This window comes from Coregonus lavaretus (assembly GCF_964263955.1).
Source record: "Coregonus lavaretus genome assembly, chromosome: 6".
NCBI lineage: Eukaryota > Metazoa > Chordata > Actinopteri > Salmoniformes > Salmonidae > Coregonus > Coregonus lavaretus.
In genome coordinates, this window is record NC_139993.1 from 56,827,771 (window position 1) to 56,848,655 (window position 20,885).

General features: G+C 44.9%; 1 protein-coding gene across 1 annotated transcript in view; it reads right to left on the minus strand.

Moving 5' to 3' along the window:
• dnajc6 (DnaJ (Hsp40) homolog, subfamily C, member 6) overlaps window positions 1–19,338 on the minus strand; it is a gene marked incomplete at both ends in the record, with an annotated part of 51,784 nt that extends 32,446 nt beyond the window's left edge. Inside the window, 3 exons of the mRNA XM_084163902.1 lie at window positions 2,954–3,003; window positions 10,463–10,598; window positions 19,134–19,338. Coding sequence (XP_084020028.1) covers window positions 2,954–3,003; window positions 10,463–10,598; window positions 19,134–19,338 — 391 coding nt within the window. The remainder of the gene's footprint in view (window positions 1–2,953; window positions 3,004–10,462; window positions 10,599–19,133) is intronic.
• Between the last annotated feature and the right edge of the window lie 1,547 nt (window positions 19,339–20,885).

Genomic DNA, 20,885 nt, shown 5'->3' on the forward strand with positions numbered 1-20,885 from the left:
TGGAAGAGGACAGAGAGGGAGACATGGGCAGGGGACAGAGAGGGAGACATGGGCAGGGGACATAGAGGGAGACATGGACAGGGGACATAGAGGGAGACATGGGCAGGGGACAGAGAGGGAGACATTGGCAGGGGACAGAGAGGGAGACATTGGCAGGGGACACAGAGGGAGACATGGACAGGGGACATAGAGGGAGACATGGGCAGGGGACAGAGAGGGAGACATTGGCAGGGGAAAGAGAGGGAGACATTGGCAGGGGACAGAGAGGGAGACATTGGCAGGGGACAGAGAGGGAGACATTGGCAGAGGACAGAGAGAGAGTTATTGGCAGGGGTCAGAGAATGAGATATTGGCAGGGGACAGAGAGGGAGACATTGGAAGAGGACAGAGAGGGAGACATTGGAAGAGGACAGAGAGGGAGACATTGGCAGGGGACAGAGAGGGAGACATTGGAAGAGGACAGAGAGGGAGACATTGGAAGAGGACAGAGAGGGAGACATTGGCAGGGGACAGAGAGGGATACATGGGCAGGGGACAGAGAGGGAGACATTGGAAGAGGACAGAGAGGGAGACATTGGAAGAGGACATAGAGGGAGACATTGGCAGGGGACATAGAGGGAGACATTGGAAGAGGACAGAGAGGGAGACATGGGCAGGGGACAGAGAGGGAGACATTGGAAGAGGACAGAGAGAGAGACATGGGCAGGGGACAGAGAGGGAGACATGGGCAGGGGACATAGAGGGAGGCATGGACAGGGGACATAGAGGGAGACATGGGCAGGGGACAGAGAGGGAGACATTGGCAGGGGACAGAGAGGGAGACATTGGCAGGGGACAGAGAGGGAGACATTGGCAGGGGACAGAGAGGGAGACATTGGCAGGGGACAGAGAGGGAGACATTGGCAGGGGACAGAGAGGGAGACATTGGCACGGGACAGAGAGGGAGACATTGGCAGAGGACAGAGAGAGAGTAATTGGCAGGGGTCAGAGAATGAGATATTGGCAGGGGACAGAGAGGGAGACATTGGAAGAGGACAGAGAGGGAGACATTGGCATGGGACAGAGAGGGAGACATTGGAAGAGGACAGAGAGGGAGACATTGGCAGGGGACAGAGAGGGATACATGGGCAGGGGACAGAGAGGGAGACATTGGAAGAGGACAGAGAGGGAGACATTGGAAGAGGACATAGAGGGAGACATTGGCAGGGGACATAGAGGGAGACATTGGAAGAGGACAGAGAGGGAGACATGGGAAGGGGACAGAGAGGGAGACATTGGAAGAGGACAGAGAGAGAGACATGGGCAGGGGACAGAGAGGGAGACATGGGCAGGGGACAGAGAGGGAGACATGGGCAGGGGACATAGAGGGAGGCATGGACAGGGGACATAGAGGGAGACATGGGCAGGGGACAGAGAGGGAGACATTGGCAGGGTACAGAGAGGGAGACATTGGCAGGGGACAGAGAGGGAGACATTGGCAGGGGACAGAGAGGGAGACATTGGCAGGGGACAGAGAGGGAGACATGGGCAGGGGACAGAGAGGGAGACATGGGCAGGGGACAGAGAGGGAGACATTGGCAGGGGACAGAGAGGGAGACATTGGCAGGGGACAGAGAGGGAGACATATGGGCAATCCAAGTCACCATAGAGGTGATGATGAGGCATGCCAGGATATACTATGCTATTATTAAACACTGTCATGGCGTTCCATGACAGTGTTTGATTTGATCCATACTATTAACCCTTATTTTACCAGGTAAATTGACTGAGAACACATTCTCATTTACAGCAATGACCTGGGGAATAGTTACAGGGGAGAGGAGGGAGGATGAACGAGCCAATTGGAAGCTGGGGATGATTAGGTGGCCATGATGGTATGAGGGCCAGATTGGGGATATGAGGGCCAGATTGGGGATATGAGGGCCAGATTGGGGCTATGAGGGCTAGATTGGGGACATGAGAGCCAGATTGGGGATATGAGGGCCAGATTGGGGCTATGAGGGTTAGATTGGGGATATGAGGGCCAGATTGGGGATATGAGAGACAGATTGGGCATATGAGAGCCAGATTGGGGATATGAGGGACAGCTTGGGGATATGACGGACAGATTGGGGATTTAGTAGGAGGGCTATACACATTTAAAAAGGTAGGGAATTATACTAAATATTGAAATGATGAGAGTACTGTTTGTGATTTATGTATAGTAATATTATTCAGTTTAAAATTGGGTTTAAAATAATATAACTGCAGGTGTTTTATAACAGGTTTGACTGTCATGTGCAGCTACATGTGGAGTGTTATAGAGAATAATAATGAGTGTTCAGTGAGAGGAGGGGTCAGAGGTGACACGCTACGCATGATGGAATAGGGGCCCCCAGGTAACGCCTGCGTGACTGTGTCCTCTGCATCTGCCTGCAGGACAGACTGCTGTTACATGCAGCCTCACAACACTGAAAGTGTGTGTGTGTGTGTGTGTGTGTGTGTGTGTGTGTGTGTGTGTGTGTGTGTGTGTGTGTGTGTGTGTGTGTGTGTGTGTGTGTGTGTGTGCGTGTGTGTCAGGGACAGGAAGATGAAGACGTTTCCACAGCACAGCTCTCCTCTGTTTACAGCAGACAGGTGTGTGAGGTGGAAGCGTGTGTGTGTGTTGCCTGCTATGAGGGGCCCATCACAAGGGTGGAGCATCATTTGTGTTTTATTAGGGGTGTAATGGTACACCCACTCTCCTAGACATCCCACCCTCCTAGACATCCCACCATCCCACCCCCTTTAAAGTATCTGTTGTGCAGGGAAAAAGTGAGGCAATGTTTATAGGAGGCTGGAGACTGAGAGATCCAGATGTCTATTGCTGGCTAGGTTGAGACGAAACCTGTGAAGCCCGAAAACAGGCTTACTGTTCCCCATATTGAGAAAATTAAACTACAGTTCGACAATTACGTTTCTATACGGTACTCACCTATGATTCGTGATGTGATGTAGGCAATGTCCAGCTCTCCTTTTGTGTATCTGTAAACATAGATGTTAATGCATTTCAGATTATGTAATTACAGTGTTTAGAACACTCTGTCGACTGTTTTGTGTTGTGACATTTGTATCTAATGTAATGGTTCAAAATTACATTGTAGCAAAGCTGTAGTGGAGTGGACATACACAGACAGGGGTCAATGTGCTTTAGGCCTGTAGCCTACTGGCCACAGCTACACAATCCAAGTGACAATACAAATAACCTAAAGTGTATTAGGTTGGGGCCCTGTTGCTTGTGGTGTAAATGTAAATCCATTATCTAGGCCACTAGTCGGTTAGTGAAGTGCTGAGGTGGATGAGCGCCATATGGCCCTGAGGGCTTCCCATCCTGGCCCTGCATGATTACCCAACAGCCCAACTGGAGGAGGGGAGGCAGGGAAGGAGGAGGCAGGGAGGGAAGAGCGGGAGGCAGGGAGGGAGGGCAGAGAGGGAGGAGGGGAAGCGGGAACAGGAGGAAGCATCAGTGGGCAAATCCTCATAACGAGGTAATTGGACCAACAGCAGTGTTCTATTTTGATCCAGTGTTGTGTTGTGCTCTCCTGCAGCGTGAACAGCGTTAGCTTATCTGGATAATATGGCTAGCGCCAGCTCCGCTAACTGTACTAGCTGCTGCTTGCGCTAGCTCTGCTAACTGTACTAGCTGCTGCTAGCGCCAGCTCTGCTAACTGTAGTAGCTGCTGCTAGTGCTAGCTCTGCTAACTGTACTAGCTGCTGCTAGCTCTGCTTACTATGGCTGCTATTGGAGGCTCCTCAGAGGAAGAGGAGGACCATCCTCCTCAGTAAATTTCAGAAAAATAGAAATAGTGAAACATTAAAAAAGTTATCCTTTTTAGATAAAACTATACTAAATATTTACACATGTCACCAAATAATTGATTAAAACACACTGTTTTGCAATGAAGGTCTACAGTAGCCTCAACAGCACTCTGTAGGGTAGCACCATGGTGTAGCCGGAGGACAGATAGTTTCCGTCCTCCTCTGGGTACATTGACTTCAATACAAAACCTAGGAGGCTCATGGTTCTCACCCTTCCATAGACTTACACAGTAATTATGACAACTTCCGGAGGACGTCCTCCAACCTATCAAAGCTTTTGCAGCATGAACTGACATGTTGTCCACCCAATCAAAGGATCAGATAATTAATCTAGTACTGAAAGCATAAGCTGCAGCTTGCTGACACTCCATGATTGTAGCAGGTTTACTAACACGTTAGTTCTAGTAGCTATGTTAACTATGACGTTAGCTAATATGGTGACAACGATGTAGGCTGTGTGTAGAGGTTAGCGGTTATGATATGAAGGTTTGGTGCACTTAAGTTCACAAGCGAAAGGGGCCACAAATTGTGAACAGCTATAATAAATGGTATAGAACAGTATTTTGAATTTTGAAAATTCAAATTACAGCTCTCTAAAGTATCTTGTTACCAAATACATTGGAGTGTAGTTCAGCTCAGTGTAATACAAATTACAAAATAATCAGAAGTAATTGAAATACATATTTCAATACATGTAACAGAAATACTGCCCATCTGTGATTATGACCACTCAGGGGCATTTTGTAGAGCTTGCATTTCCCGATATTTCCTGTGGTTACTGTGACACATCAGAGTCAGAGGCCAGGGCATAGAGTATCGATTTTTCAGATGGGGTTTGTCTGTAGATTCTGACAGAGAGGAGAGGAATGGATCATCATAATAATTAGTCATGAGGCAAATACAAAGGCGCTCAGAGAGAGAGAGAGAGAGAGAGAGAGAGAGAGAGAGAGAGAGAGAGAGAGAGAGAGAGAGAGAGAGAGAGAGAGAGAGAGAAGAGAGGAGAGAGAGAGAGAGAGAGAGAGAGAGAGAGAGAGAGAGAGAGAGAGAGAGAGAGAGAGAGAGAGAGAGAGAGAGAGAGAGAGAGAGAGAGAGAGAGAGAGAGAGAGAGAGAGAGAGAGAGAGAGAGAGAGAGAGAGAGAGAGAGAGAGAGAGAGAGAGAGAGAGAGAGAGAGAGAGAGAGAGAGAGAGAGAGAGAGAGAGAGAGAGAGAGAGAGAGAGAGAGAGAGAAGAGAGAGAGAGTTAAACCAATACAACACTGACTGAGAACAGTACAGAACACAGCACTGCAAAGTCAGTCTGCCTGTCACAACTGCATTTGTTCTAGGGAACATCGTGTTGGGTGAAAGAAAACCTGTGTGGTTGATTGAAGGTTTTTCTGTTTTTGAATTTTACCTCAATAATGACACAGAATCTTAATTAGACCTAGTGAAATGCTTACTTACAAGCCCTTAACCAACAATGCAGTTTTAAGAAAAATAAAGAGTTAAGAAAATATTTACTAAATATAATAAAAAAATAAAAGAGCAACAATAAAATAAACAATAACGAGGCTATATACAGGGGTACCGGTACCAAATCAATGTGCAGGGGTACAGGTTAGTCGAGGTAATTGAGGTAATATGTACACGTAAGGTAGGGGTAAAGTCACTATGCATACAGTGAGGGAAAAAAGTATTTGATCCCCTGCTGATTTTTTACGTTTGCACACTGACAAAGAAATGATCAGTCTATAATTTTAATGGTAGGTTTATTTGAACAGTGAGAGACAGAATAACAACAACAAAAATCCAGAAAAACACATGTCAAAAGTGTTATAAATTGATTTGCATTTTATTGAGGGAAATAAGTATTTGACCCCTCTGCAAAACATGACTTAGTACTTGGTGGCAAAACCCTTGTTGGCAATCACAGAGGTCAGACGTTTCTTGTAGTTGGCCACCAGGTTTGCACACATCTCAGGAGGGATTTTGTCCCACTACTCTTTGCAGATCTTCTCCAAGTCATTAAGGTTTTCGAGGCTGACGTTTGGCAACTCGACCCTTCAGCTCCCTCCACAGATTTTCTATGGGATTAAGGTCTGGAGACTGGCTAGGCCACTCCAGGACCTTAATGTGCTTCTTCTTGAGCCACTCCTTTGTTGCCTTGGCCGTGTGTTTTGGGTCATTGTCATGCTGGAATACCCATCCACGACCCATTTTCAATGCCCTGGCTGAGGGAAGGAGGTTCTCACCCAAGATTTGACGGTACATGGCCCCGTCCATCGTCCCTTTGATGCGGTGAAGTTGTCCTGTCCCCTTAGCAGAAAAACACCCCCAAAGCATAATGTTTCCACCTCCATGTTTGACGGTGGGGATGGTGTTCTTGGGGTCATAGGCAGCATTCCTCCTCCTCCAAACACGGTGAGTTGAGTTGATGCCAAAGAGCTCCATTTTGGTCTCATCTGACCACAACACTTTCACCCAGTTCTCCTCTGAATCATTCAGATGTTCATTGGCAAACTTCAGACAGGCGTGTATATGTGCTTTCTTGAGCAGGGGGACCTTGCGGGCTCTGCAGGATTTCAGTCCTTCACGGCGTAGTGTGTTACCAATTGTTTTCTTGGCGACTATGGTCCCAGCTGCCTTGAGATCATTGACAAGATCCTCCCGTGTAGTTCTGGGCTGATTCCTCACCGTTCTCATGATCATTGCAACTCCACAAGGTGAGATCTTGCATGGAACCCCAGGCCGAGGGAGATTGACAGTTCTTTTGTGTTTCTTCCATTTGCGAATAATCGCACCAACTGTTGTCACCTTCTCACCAAGCTGCTTGGCGATGGTCTTGTAGCCCATTCCAGCCTTGTGTAGGTCTACAATCTTGTCCATGACATCCTTGGAGAGCTCTTTGGTCTTGGCCATGGTGGAGAGTTTGGAATCTGATTGATTGATTGCTTCTGTGGACAGGTGTCTTTTATACAGGTAACAAACTGAGATTAGGAGCACTCCCTTTAAGAGTGTGCTCCTAATCTCAGTTTGTTACCTGTATAGAAGACACCTGGGAGCCAGAAATCTTTCTGATTGAGAGGGGGTCAAATACTTATTTCCCTCATTAAAATGCAAATCAATTTATAACATTTTTGACATGCGTTTTTCTGGATTTTTTTGTTGTTATTCTGTCTCTCACTGTTCAAATAAAGCTACCATTAAAATGATAGACTGGTCATTTCTTTGTCAGTGGGCAAACGTACAAAATCAGCAGGGGATGAAATACTTTTTTCCCTCACTGTAGATAGTAAACAGTGAGTAGCAGCACCGTAAATAAAGGGCAGGGGGTCAATGCAAATAGTCCAGGTAGCCATTTGATTAGCTGTTCAGCAGTCTTATGGCTTGGGGGTAGAAGCTGTTAAGAAGCCTTTTGGACCTAGACTTGGCGCTCCGGTACCGCTTGCCGTGTGGTAGCAGAGAAAACAGTCTATGACTAGGGTGGCTGGTGTCTTTGGCAATTTTTAGGGCCTTCCTCTGACACCGCCTGGTATAGAGGTCCTGGATGGCAGGAAGCTTGGCCCCAGTGATGTACCGGGCCGTACGGACTACCCTCTGTAGTGCCTTGCGGTTGGAGGCCGAGCAGTTGCCATACCAGGCGGTGATGCAACCAGTCAGAATGCTGTCGATGGTGCAGCTGTATAACTTTTTGAGGATCTGAGGACCCATGGCAAATCTTTTCAGTCTCCTGAGGGGGAATAGTCGTTGTCGTGCCCTCTTCACGACTGTCTTGGTGTGTTTGACCATGATAGTTTGTTGATGATGTGGACACCAAGGAACTTGAAGCTCTCAACCTGCTCCACTACAGCCCCATCGATGAGAATAGGGGTGTGCTCGGCCCTCCATTTCCTGTAGTCCACGATCACCTATTGTCTTGATCACGTTGAGGTAGAGGTTGTTGTCCTGGCACCACACTGCCAAGTCTCTGACCTCCTTCCTATAGGCTGTCTCATCGTTGTCGGCGATCAGGCCTACCACCGTTGTGTCATCGGCAAACTTAATGATGGTGTTGGAGTCGTGCTTGGCCACGTCGTCATGGGTGAACAGGGAGTACAGGAGGGGACTAAGCACGCACCCCTGAGGGACCCCCGTGTTGAGGATCAGCGTGGCAGATGTGTTGTTGCCTACCCTTACCACATGGGGCGGCCCGTCAGGGAGTGTCTGAGTGTTGGAGTATGCCCCTGGCTAAAAAACAAGAAAATGGTGCAGTCTGGTTTGCTTTATGTAAGGAATTTGAAATGATTCATACTTTTACTTTTACTTATGATACTTAAGTATATTTTAGAAATTACATTTACTTTTGATACTTAAGTATATTTAAAAGTGGTATTTTACTGGGTGAGTTTCACTTTTACTTGAGTCATTTTCTATTAAGGTATCTTTACTTTTACTTATGTATGACAATTGGGAACTTTTTCCACCACTGGAAAGGATGGGAGAAGGGAGGAGAAAAGACGAGACTAGGCCAGAGACAAGCTTATCAGCAGAAAACTGTGATCGACATACTGAATCAATGTGCCCCAGCTCTGCCCCGTCCCTGCTCTGTGAACGACACTGTTCCAAAGGGTCCAGAGAGACGAGTGTGTGTGTGTATGTGTGTGTGTATGTGCGTGTGTGCATGCGGGTGTGTGTGGCAGGGTTAAAGAGAGAGTGTGTGGACAAGGCGTGGGTCTCGAGAGGCCTGCTCACTGTCTGACAGTACAGAGGCCCCTTTGTGTGTCCGCTGAAGACGCCTGCGCAGAAATACTCTCTCACAGGACCCAGCGGTGCCAGACTCGACAGCCTCTCTCCCTCATTCCTCTCCTCCTGTTCTTCATCCCTCTACACCCCTTCTACTGTTCCTCCCCTTCTCCTCCTCCACTCATCTGTTTCCCCTCACACTCCCTTCAGGAAAGATCTAGTCAGCCTTTTCTATCAGCTATCTAATTGACTAATATTTCATCTCATATACAGATACAATTCAAAGAATACCTCTCAGTGTCTCACAGTGAAAAATGGCCAACCATTTCGGCAATATAGTCTAAAGTGTTATCTCATTGTTGCTGTAATGTAACTGTAGATCCATAGAGGTGTGTCGCTGTGTGTAAAACCATGTGTAATCAGCCCAGGCATTGTTACCCCATTCCATGTTTCACAGCTCAAGGAACCACAGCAACCAGGAATGACATGTAAATATCTCAGCTGGGTGATAACACAGTCTCCTCCTCTCACACTTACATGCTAGAGCCCAGCAGGCACACTGAGAGAGCTACTAGGCCCAGTCTCAGAACGCTATACGGTAAGAAAGTGGCACTTCCTGGATCCTCGTTTTGTAGGCTAAGAACAAACCTCACATTTGCATCGTCAAAGTCATGAAAACACTGTAATTTAAGATATACTGTATACGTGTTTCAGAGTGAATTCACCTACCATATGCCGGTTTTCAACTTATTTGACGGCCAAGAAGAAGCACAAAGCCGAAAAGTTACAACCGTTTCATTACAACTACACACATGAACTACAACTCCCACCAGCTGTATATGTCTCACTTTCGACAGCTTGCCGGTGAACATAAAATCTAGTTTTTTGCATTTTCAAAAAGTACTGGCTGGCAATGTTCCGTAAAGAAAACAGCATAATCTAATTTACCATCCTGTGAGTCAGTCTAGCATGGGAACCAGAACTGGGTCAGACAGATATTTCTGCCTTAGACAATAGACACAATTGCATGGACCCACATAAAAATATACTACAGTTTACTATAGAATACTAAAGTACTTACTATAGAATTCTGTAGTAAACTATAGAATATTATACTACACACTGTAGAATCCCTCGATCATGTGTAGTACTTAGTATCGAATTGTGTAGTATACTGCAGAATACTATAGTAAATACTTCAGCATTATCCAAACAAAAAAACCTTTAGTAGATACTACAGAAATATCTGCAAAAACACAACTGTCTGCAAAAACACAAAAAAATATATATACTAAATACTACAGTATTTAATTTGCATATAATCTGCCCATTTCACAATTTGTGCCACCCGTAAGTGAGAAACCTACATGCCAAGTATACGCCATATATCGTGTTCCCTATGGTTATAGAAAAGAGCAGAAGCTATGAACTCTCCGGTCAGAACTTTAGTAAACTTGAGTAAATACTACAGTAATGTCTACAATAACACTACAGTATACTACAGTCCGCAAAAACACTACATTAATTACTATAGTATATACTACTCTCTTTTTTTTACTACATTATTTATACTATAGTACTCTGTAAATACTACAGTATGGATTACATATCTGGAGATGGAGGACACGGACACACACTTAGTTCAGGTCTCCCTTGTAAAAGAGGTCTTCAGACCGCAAAAACACTACAGTGAATACTATAGTATTCCTACCATAGTATACATTATAGTATGTTTTCATACGGGGAGGTTAGCTATAGCAGAGCTATTGGCAGGGGCAGGGGCATGTCAACTTACCCCAGCCAAGGAGCTCCAATGTGGGGCACAGTCACATCATATTCCCCTTGCCAGAGCCAGGGGATAGGTAGTGTTCTGGGGTCAGGAAAGGTATGAGGTAAGGGGGTGGGGGGTGGTTGTTGGGACTTACGTGGCCACCTGGTGCATGACTTTGGTGGAGGTGTCCTTTAGAGTGTCCTTCAGGTTATCCTTGAAGTTGCTGAAGAACTTGCCGGCTCCACCCTTCACCATGTCCAGCAGGCCTCCGCCATAGTTCGCGTCCATATCTGGAGATGGAGGACCTTTACAATTAAGAATTAAAGGAGAAACACACAGAAACACACTGAGAATGCAGACAGAGACGGACAGAGACGGACAGAGACGGACAGAGACAGACGGAGACGGACAGAGACGGACAGAGACGGACAGAGACGGACAGAGACGGACAGAGACGGACAGAGACAGACGGAGACAGACGGAGACCGACATGTAGATGTATGTAGAGACACACTATATGCAGCACAGCACAGACAAACAAATATAACAACATGGGCACAGAGACAACATGCAACATATACAATAACAAGCACACTAATTGGACTGATAAACTGTTAAAGAAAGAAAGAGAGAGAGAGAGAGAGAGAGAGAGAGAGAGAGAGAGAGAGAGAGAGAGAGAGAGAGAGAGAGAGAGAGAGAGAGAGAGAGAGAGAGAGAAGTACCACCACTAATACTACCACCACCACTACTACTACCACCACTAATACTATCACCACTAATACTACTACTACCACCACCACCACCAATACTACCACCACCAATACTACTACTACCACCACCACTACCACCACTAATACTACCACCACCAATAATACTACTACCACCACCACTACTACTACCACCACCACTACCACCACTAATACTATCACCACTAATACTACTACTACCACCACCACCACCAATACTACCACCACCAATACTACTACTACCACCACCACTACCACCACTAATACTACCACCACCAATAATACTACTACTACCACCACCACCACCACCAACACCACCACTACCACCACTACCACCACTAATACTACCACCACCAATACTACCACTACCACCACCACCACCACTACTATCACCAAAACCACCACCACTACTACCACCACTAATACTACCACCACCACTACCACCACCCCCACCACTAATACTACTACTACCACCACCACTACCACCACCACCACTACCACCACTAATACTACCACCACCAATACTACTACTACCACCACCACTACCACCACCACCACCACTACTATCACCAAAACAACCACCACTACTACCACCACTAATACTACCACTACCACCACCACCACTACCACCACTAATAGTACCACCACCACTACCACCACTACTACCACCACCACTACCACCACCACCACTACCACTAGCACCACCACTACCACTACCACCACTACCACCACTACTACTACCACTACCACCACCACCACCACCACTACCACCACCACTACTACCACTACCACCACTACCACTACCACCACCACCACCACTACCACCACCACTACTACCACCACCACCACTACCACCACCAATACTACCACCACCACCACTACCACCACTACCACCACCACCACTACCACCACCACCACTACCACCACCACTACCACCACCACTACCACTACCACCACCACTACTACCACTACCACCATTACCACCACCACTACTACCACCACCACCACTACCACTACCACTACCACTACCACTACCACTACCACTACTACCACCACTACTACCACTACCACCATTACCACTACCACCACCACTACCACTACCACCACCACTACCACCACCACTACCACTACCACTACTACCACCACTACTACCACTACCACCACTACCACTACCATTATCACTACTTGCCAGCTACGCCCTCCACCATGTCCAGCAGCAGCCCTCCACCATTGTTGGCGTCCATATCTGGAGATGGAGGACACGGACACACACTTAGGTCAGATCTCCCTTGTAAAAGAGGTTTCCTGATCTCACTGGGATTTCCTGGATAGATAAAGGTTATTAAATCAAAATAAAAACTACCACTACCACCATCACTACTATCACTAACACAAACCTCAGAGCCTCAACACACCCAGTGTTCCTCTATAGAAGGTCTTAGGGAGTAGTAATCAAGTGCTGTAGAGCTATGGTCTTTACAGAGCAATTTAAATCTAAGAGCTTATCAATCAAGCAAAGGACTGCTTCAAGTGGGTGATTAAGCCTGAGCAGGGGCTCCATTCTGGCATCTAGGAGGCACCTGAGTGTGCACTGACTGCATTCCTTTGACTTGATTTCAACACATTTAATAGAGTCTCAGAAGACAGGAAATCCATCATGATGGTAAAAGGGACATTTTGTGTGAATTGGAGGGCTGCCTTTATGTCCTAATACAAGTGTGTGTGTGTGTGTGTGTGTGTGTGTGTGTGTGTGTGTGATAATTGTGTGATAATTGTGTGGGGAAAACAGCCTTACCATACCACACAAATGCACACACACACACACGCACACACACACACACACACACACACACACACACACACACACACACACACACACACACTCGGGGGAAATGGGGTAATCTATAGTTAGAGTGAGAGTGATAGCATCAAGCCTATTTTCGAGACACAAGCACTCGAGACTGTCGACAGGATTCATACAGCAATCTCATTGGGAAATGCCACTGCTAACTGAGAGAGATTGCTAACCTTCTCCTACACACTGCTGATGCAGAAACATGTCTCTCCCTCTTCTCCTTCAACTCTAAATTCAGACTGTCAACACTCCTAAGAGGTGTCTGGTATCTGACAGGCAGAATTATTTCCAATTTCACCTGAATATGCTTGTGTTTAAAGCCAAGTTGAGTAAACATAGTATTCTATATCCTAAATGAAGGGTGTGATCTAATTCCTTGTCCTAAGGGTATGATCGAGTTCTAATTCCTAATTCTAAGGGTGTGATAAAGTTCTAATTCCTCATTCTAAGGGTGTGATCGAGTTCTAATTCCTCATTCTAAGGGTGTGATCGAGTTCTAATTCCTCATTCTAAGGGTGTGATCGAGTTCTAATTCCTAATTCTAAGGGTGTGATCGAGTTCTAATTCCTAATTCTAAGGGTGTGATAGAGTTCTAATTCTTAGTTCTAAGGGTGTGATAGAGTTCTAATTCTTAGTTCTAAGGGTGTGATAGTCTAACTCAGACACAAACACAGCATTAGAAGTCCCTCCTCCACAGCTGCAGTCATTAGTGAATGTAGAGTAATACATTTGCATGAGTGGAAATCTACAGATCACCCCTAGCCTACTGCACAACGATTCTCATCGGTTAGAACAATAATTCATTAAACTATATCTTAAAGTAACTGTCCAGTGTTCTATGAAATAAACTACATGACCAAAGTATATGGACACCTGCTCGTAGAACATCTCATTCCAAAATCATGCGCATTAATATGGAGTTGGTCCCCCTATTTCTGTATGGACCTTGCTTTGTGCACAGGGGCATTGTCATGCTGAAACAGGAAAGGGCCTTCCCCAAACTGTTGCCACAAAGTTGGAAGCACAGAATCGTCTAGAATGTCATTGTATGCTGTAATGTTAAGATTTCCCTTCATTGCAACTAAGGGGCCTAGCCCGAACCATGAACAACAGCTCCAGACCATTATTCCTCTTCCACCAAACTTTACAGTTGGCAGGTAGTGTTTTCCTGGCATCCGCCAAACCTAGATTAGTCCGTCGGACTGCCAGATGGTGAAGCGTGATTCATCACTCCAGAGAATGCGTTTCCACTACTCCAGAGTCCAATGGCGGCGAACTTTACACCACTCCAGCCGACGTTTGGCGTTGCACATGGTGATGTTAGGCTTGTGTGCGGCTGCTTGGCCATGGAAACCCATTTTATGAAGCTCCTGACGAACAGTTCTTGTGCTGACGTTGCTTCCAGAGGCAGTTTGGAACTCGGTAGTGAGTGTTGCAACCGAGGACAGACAATTTTTATGGCCTACGCGTTTTAGCACTCGGTAGTCCCGTTCTGTGAGCTTGTTTGGCCTATCACTTCGCGGCTGAGCCGACATTCTAGACGATTCTGTGCTTCCAACTTTGTAGCAACAGTTTGGGGAAGGCCCGTTCCTGTTTCAGCATGACAATGCCCCCGTGCATAAAGCGAGGTCGACACAGAAATGGTTTGTCGAGATCGGTGTGGAAGAACTTGACTGGCCTGCACAGAGCCCTGACCTCAACCTCATTGAACACCTTTGGGATGAATTGCAACGCCGACAGTGCCCGACCTCACTAATGCTCTTGTGGCTGAATGGAAGGAAGTCCCCGCAACAATGTTCCAACCTCTAGTGGAAAGCCTTCCCAGAAGAGTGGAGGCTGTTATAGCAGCAAAGGGTGGACCAACTCCATATTAATGCCCATGATTTTGGAATGAGATGTTCGACGAGCAGGTATCCACATACTTTTGGTAATGTAGTGTTTACAAAATGAGATAAATACTTTTCCTTCGAAAATGTTTTTATTAAATATGTTAAAAGCAGCTTTTCTGTGTTGGAATGGTGTGGAATGGTGTGGGCGTATTCTGGTCATTAATAATATTAATGCGAATAGACTGCTCATTGGCCAGCTCAGCCAATGAGGCAGGATATAGGCAGGGAATAGCAAACATTTTTGAAACGGTCTGTTTGAGATACAAGTTTGAGGTGGGGGTTTTTCACTGTTTTTTCTCCAACTTATGTGTTAGCTACAAATACGAGTCAACAACATTATTTGGGTATGAGGTAACAGAATATGAACTGAAGTTTTCACTGGACAGTTACTTTAATACTAATTGTACCTCTTGGACATTATTTAGCACCCTCTTTCAGACTATGTGACCAGTCAGCTTGTCCCTCTTTTAAAGTCAGAGAGGTATCTAGAGGAATACTTCAAAGCCTCCACCACAGCCATCCCTTAGAGTTGGTTACTGCTCTCTGAACTCCGACCTCTCACTCTCCTCCCTTTCATCCCTCCACCCTCCCTACTCCAGTCAGGCACCTCTGATGTGAGAGAAAGGCCCAGTCAGAGAGCCGCTGGCCCAGAAAGAGACTTGGCCCCGGTCAGAGATCAATACAAGCACAGTCTCAATGTGCCTCTCTCTCTCCTTCAACAGCCCCAACCTTCATCCTTTATACCCTCCATCCGGTGCAGGGTGAATGGGACAGACAGAGAGAGACAGAGAAACAGACAAAGAGATGCAGACAAACAGACAGACAGACAGACAGAGCAGGTAGGCCTGTGTACTGCAGTAGCGACATGTGGGCCTCTTTATTATAGATGCTGCTGATAAGACAAGAGTCTATGATTCATCTGTCTGGACGGGACAGGCTGCTTGGCATCAATACTGACTATGTGGGACATTAACACCCACAAAACATGATTGATATAGCAGCAGATATGCACCACACTACTATGTTCCCCTTCATTTAAAGGAAAACTCCACCCCAAAACTATATTTTGCCATTTGTTTAATTAGTCCATTGTTGACATAGTCCCAAAATGTTTTGCTTGTCAGCAATCAAGTTTCCAAGATATGTAACTTTCAAAATACAGAAATCATCCCTGTATGATGCACAATTTTCCTTTAAGACTTGAATATTCACAGCGGACTGCAGTGACGGGATCCAGCCATCTATTATTCACTTCATGTCAACAAAACAGCTCTACTGTAAGAGCGCTGCCCTGGAGTTGGGGAGATGGGGAAGTTGGCATTTCCAATGTGAAATTTCTCACATAATAGACATTTTCTGATGCCAAGCTGATGGTGCGCTGATGGTGCCTGGTGTTCTCACCAATCCCTTTCAAACACCCTGGAGATTTACAGGACATAGACCAGGGGTAGTCAACCCGGTCCTGGACTGCTGCACCACTTTGTGTGTTTGATTTAACCGACCTGGAAGACCAGGTGTGTTGAATTTAGTCAGTTGGTCAGTGAGTCGTTCAGTCTGCCTGTGTGCTGGCTTGCCTGCCAAACACAACTGACCAGATGGAGATGGGAGTCTGCAGAGCTCTGATGTTTACTGAGCAAAACTGCACAGGCACAGAGAGAAGCAGAGGGGGCAGGAGATACAGACCCCATAAAGCCAGCCAGCTAGCCCAGGCAGACTCACCTGACACTCAGCTATCTCAGAGGGCTATGTCCTCCTCTCCCTCCTCCCCTCTCCCCCCTTCTCTCTCTCTCCCCTCCCCTCCCCTCCCCTTCCCTATGCATCCTACACTTCCCTCAGCTCAGATAGACCCAGTCCCTAAGGCCAGGTCTTTCAGTGCACTGCAGTGTGCTGTAGATGTATCCAACCTGGTCTCAGAGCATTTCGTATTATTCTGTACATAAATCCGAGACACTCCATTTAGTATGATATGTTACGTTTTATATGGTTACATAAGACAGCTGGTTACTTAAGGCAAAAACAAAAGGAGGGTGGGCGTATAACGCAAACGTCTAGAAACCCAAAGGTTGAGAGTTCATATCTCATCACGGACAACTTTAGCATTTTAGCTAATTAGCAACTTTTCAACTACTTACTATTTTTTAGCTACTTTGCACCTACTAAGCATGTTAGCTAACCTTTCCCCAAACCCTAACCTTAACCCTTTTAGCTAACCCTTCACCTAACCCTAACCTTAACCCTTTTAGCTAACCCTTCCCATAACCCTAACCTTAACCCTTTTAGCTAACCCTTTCCCTAACCCTAACCTTAACCCTTTTAGCTAACCCTTCCCCTAACCTTAACCCTTTTAGCTAACCCTTCCCCTAACCATAACCTTAACCCTTTTAGCTAACCCTTCCCCTAACCTTAACTCTTTAACCTAACTCCAAGATAGCTAAACCCTTTTCTTAAACTCAGGGCAGTGAGAGAAAAAGCTCATGAAAGCAATTGAACATGTTTAATTCACTCACAAACTTCATCTGAAATGTTCAGTATTTATAATTTTAAACCCAAGAACATGTTTTAGAACAGTAATCTCAGTAATAAATACGCTAACATGATTGCTATTGCTAGCTAGATAGCTAGCTAAAACGGTTGCCTAGCAACATACATCTTAAGAAGATTTGTAAGAAGATATTTGAGAAGTTCGTAAGAAAATCATTAAATCTTAAGATATTGTTGAGGAATTGCACTTACAAACTATTTTATGAACTTCATATTTTTTTTCTTAAGAATCTTCTTACATTTTTGCATAAGAAGTGTTTTGTGAATCTGGGCCCTGGTTGATATATCCCTGTTCACAACACTACCACCCACTCACTGACAATGAACTGTGGCCTTTTAACTCTCCAATGGCCACATGACATATAGGCAACTGTATGCAGGAAATTCCCTTCATACAATTCTTCAAAAGGAACAATGAAGGATAGAGCGTATTATTGGGTTAGTGTTAGTTTTTATGCCATGTTAGCTATTGTCAAGCTGTCTATTACTGTCACTGTTAATCAAGTCTTAGGGCTACACCACAGCAGGGTGATTGATAGGGACTATGTAGATGGTCTAATGTGTGCATGTTCAATTACATTAATTTCAGTTTTATTAAAATATAGGTAGCTTAATAAAATTCTGCAACATTCAGCATTTATTTTAGCCTAGTAGTGAACGCTAAAATAGACATAATGATGTTATTTCAACACAAAATAAACTGCTATAATGAGATCAGCTATACTCACACAAAATAAATTGCTATGATGAGATCAGCTCTACTCACACAAAATAAACTGCTATGATGAGATCAGCTCTACTCACACAAAATAAACTGCTATGATGAGATCAGCTCTACTCACACAAAATAATCTGCTATGATGAGATCAGCTCTACTCACACAAAATAAACTGCTATGATGAGATCAGCTCTACTCACACAAAATAATCTGCTATGATGAGATCAGCTCTACTCACACAAAATAAACTGCTCTGATGAGATCAGCTCTACTCACACAAAATAAACTGATATAATGAGATCAGCTCTACTCACACAAAATAAACTGCTATGATGAGATCAGCTCTACTCACACAAAATAAACTGCTATGATGAGATCAGCTCTACTCACACAAAATAAACTGCTATGATGAGATCAGCTCTACTCACACAAAATAATCTGCTATGATGAGATCAGCTCTACTCACACAAAATAAACTGCTATGATGAGATCAGCTCTACTCACACAAAATAAACTGCTATGATGAGATCAGCTCTACTCACACAAAATAAACTGCTCTGATGAGATCAGCTCTACTCACACAAAATAAACTGATATAATGAGATCAGCTCTACTCACACAAAATAAACTGCTATGATGAGATCAGCTCTACTCACACAAAATAAACTGCTATGATGAGATCAGCTCTACTCACACAAAATAAACTGCTATGATGAGATCAGCTCTACTCACACAAAATAATCTGCTATGATGAGATCAGCTCTACTCACACAAAATAAACTGCTATGATGAGATCAGCTCTACTCACACAAAATAAAAGCTAAACAAAATAGGCTACAATATAAGGAGACACCACGATTACATGATGCAATGCACGGAAACACTAAGACAGAAATGTCTAGATAATCTATGTTAACCTATTTACACTGATCTTATTCCAATGAAATATATTTCAGGGAGTATCACACAGCGAGAGGCGTGCTCTACCTCGCATGCAACAGATCCGCATTATCCCCAGCTTGGCCTTGCTTGCTGTGCGTGAGCCACACTGCCTCCCATGGCGAGCCGCCGCTTACCTGAGCTGTCCATGGTGCTGCAGTCGTTCTCCCACAGTGGGCCTGCCTTCGGTCCTCCTAGGGTTGCTGCTGATACCAAGCCTCCGCCGATTCCGCTGCGTCTCCCTCCTCCGTTATTGACGCCTCCGCTGCTATCGACCAACTGTAAAGATTCATAGCCATCGTAACTGCAGGGCTTTTTCTTATAGCCACCCAGTAGGCTCATCTCATGAGCTCTGCGTCGTGGATTTGAGAATTACATTTAAAAAACAACTACTGAATGGCGTGAATGCACATATTCCGGACAATAAATCTCAGATATCTGCTTAGAAATAATCCACCAGAAATGCGTTAGTAGTTCCAGCACCGTCTCCCCCTGTTTTCTTTTCTCCGGGATATCAAGAGCAGGACGCTGTCATCAGGACCGTATTTACTACACTGCACATCGAAGGTTGCTCTGGCTGCCAGTCCCAGTTGAGTTAATGGCTTTCTGCTGGCTCCAAGCCAATCCTGACAATACCATGCCGGCAGTAGGTGACTAAAGGATCGCCTGATCTCCTGTTTCGTGGTTATTTATTTACAAAGCAGTAATATTTGTCCGAAAATAGACATTCATGTTGAATAGGCTGATTTGATGATAGACAACTGGATATCCTACATATGATTATTTACTATTCTATTCTGTTCTATACGAAAATATTCACAAATCTATTTCTAATAACATATTTTAACAGCCTACAGTAGTTAACAAAATATCTTCATATGCTCATAATTAATTATAAGGGTTAAATCAACAATACAAACCATTTCAGTTTCTTAGAAGCTACATAGGCAACAGTCTCCATTGCTAATAGGCTATAATTCAAGCCATGTATGGGCCTGCTGTAGGCTCTACAGTATAGCTCCTCCACAGGAGGATAATAAAGGAATTAAAGTGCTGAAGTCTTTTAGTCAGCACTGTAGGACAGCATAGTGCTTTGTCAGGGAGGGGGAGCACTTCAGTCAGTTGATAACTAAAGATCTAGACTCTCCCCCTAGCCTCCACAAAAGGAGAACCCCACCCCAGCCCTCACAAAAAGAGATCCCACAAATGGCACCATATTGCCCATAGACCTCTGGTCAAAATGGCCCATGGTCAAAAGCAGTGGCGTAAAGTACTTAAGCAAAAATACTTTAAAGTACTACTAAAGTAGTTTTTTTTGGGGTATCTTTACTCTACTATTGATATTTCTTGATAACTTTTACTTTTACTTCATTACATTCCTAAAGAAAATATGTACTTTTTACTCCATACATTTTCCCTGACACACAAAAGTACTCATTACTTTTCGAATGCTCATGCAGGACAGCAATATCGTCCAATTCACACATCTATCAATATAACGCGTTGTCATCCCTACTGCCGCTGATCTGGCGGACTCACTAAACACAAATATTGCGTTTGTAAATTATGTCTGAGTGTTGGAGTGTGTGCCTCGCTGTCCGTAAATAAAAATAACTAGAAAATTGTGCCGTCTGGTTTGCTTAATATGTGACTCGTTTCAAACTTGTATGCCATCTGTAAATACGAATAAAATTGTTAAATTACGAGCCTAGTTGGTTTAGCCATGGAAAAAGACAGCAACTTTCCCGCTAGCCATGATTGGCTGAGATAATGAGCGGGCTAGACATGCCAAGAGATGAGTTCGGATTGGTCTGCCATGTAGCACGCTTCTGTCTATAATATGAGCTGGTCAGTATGTGTAGGTCATCGTTTCTAATGCGGCTTTTTTT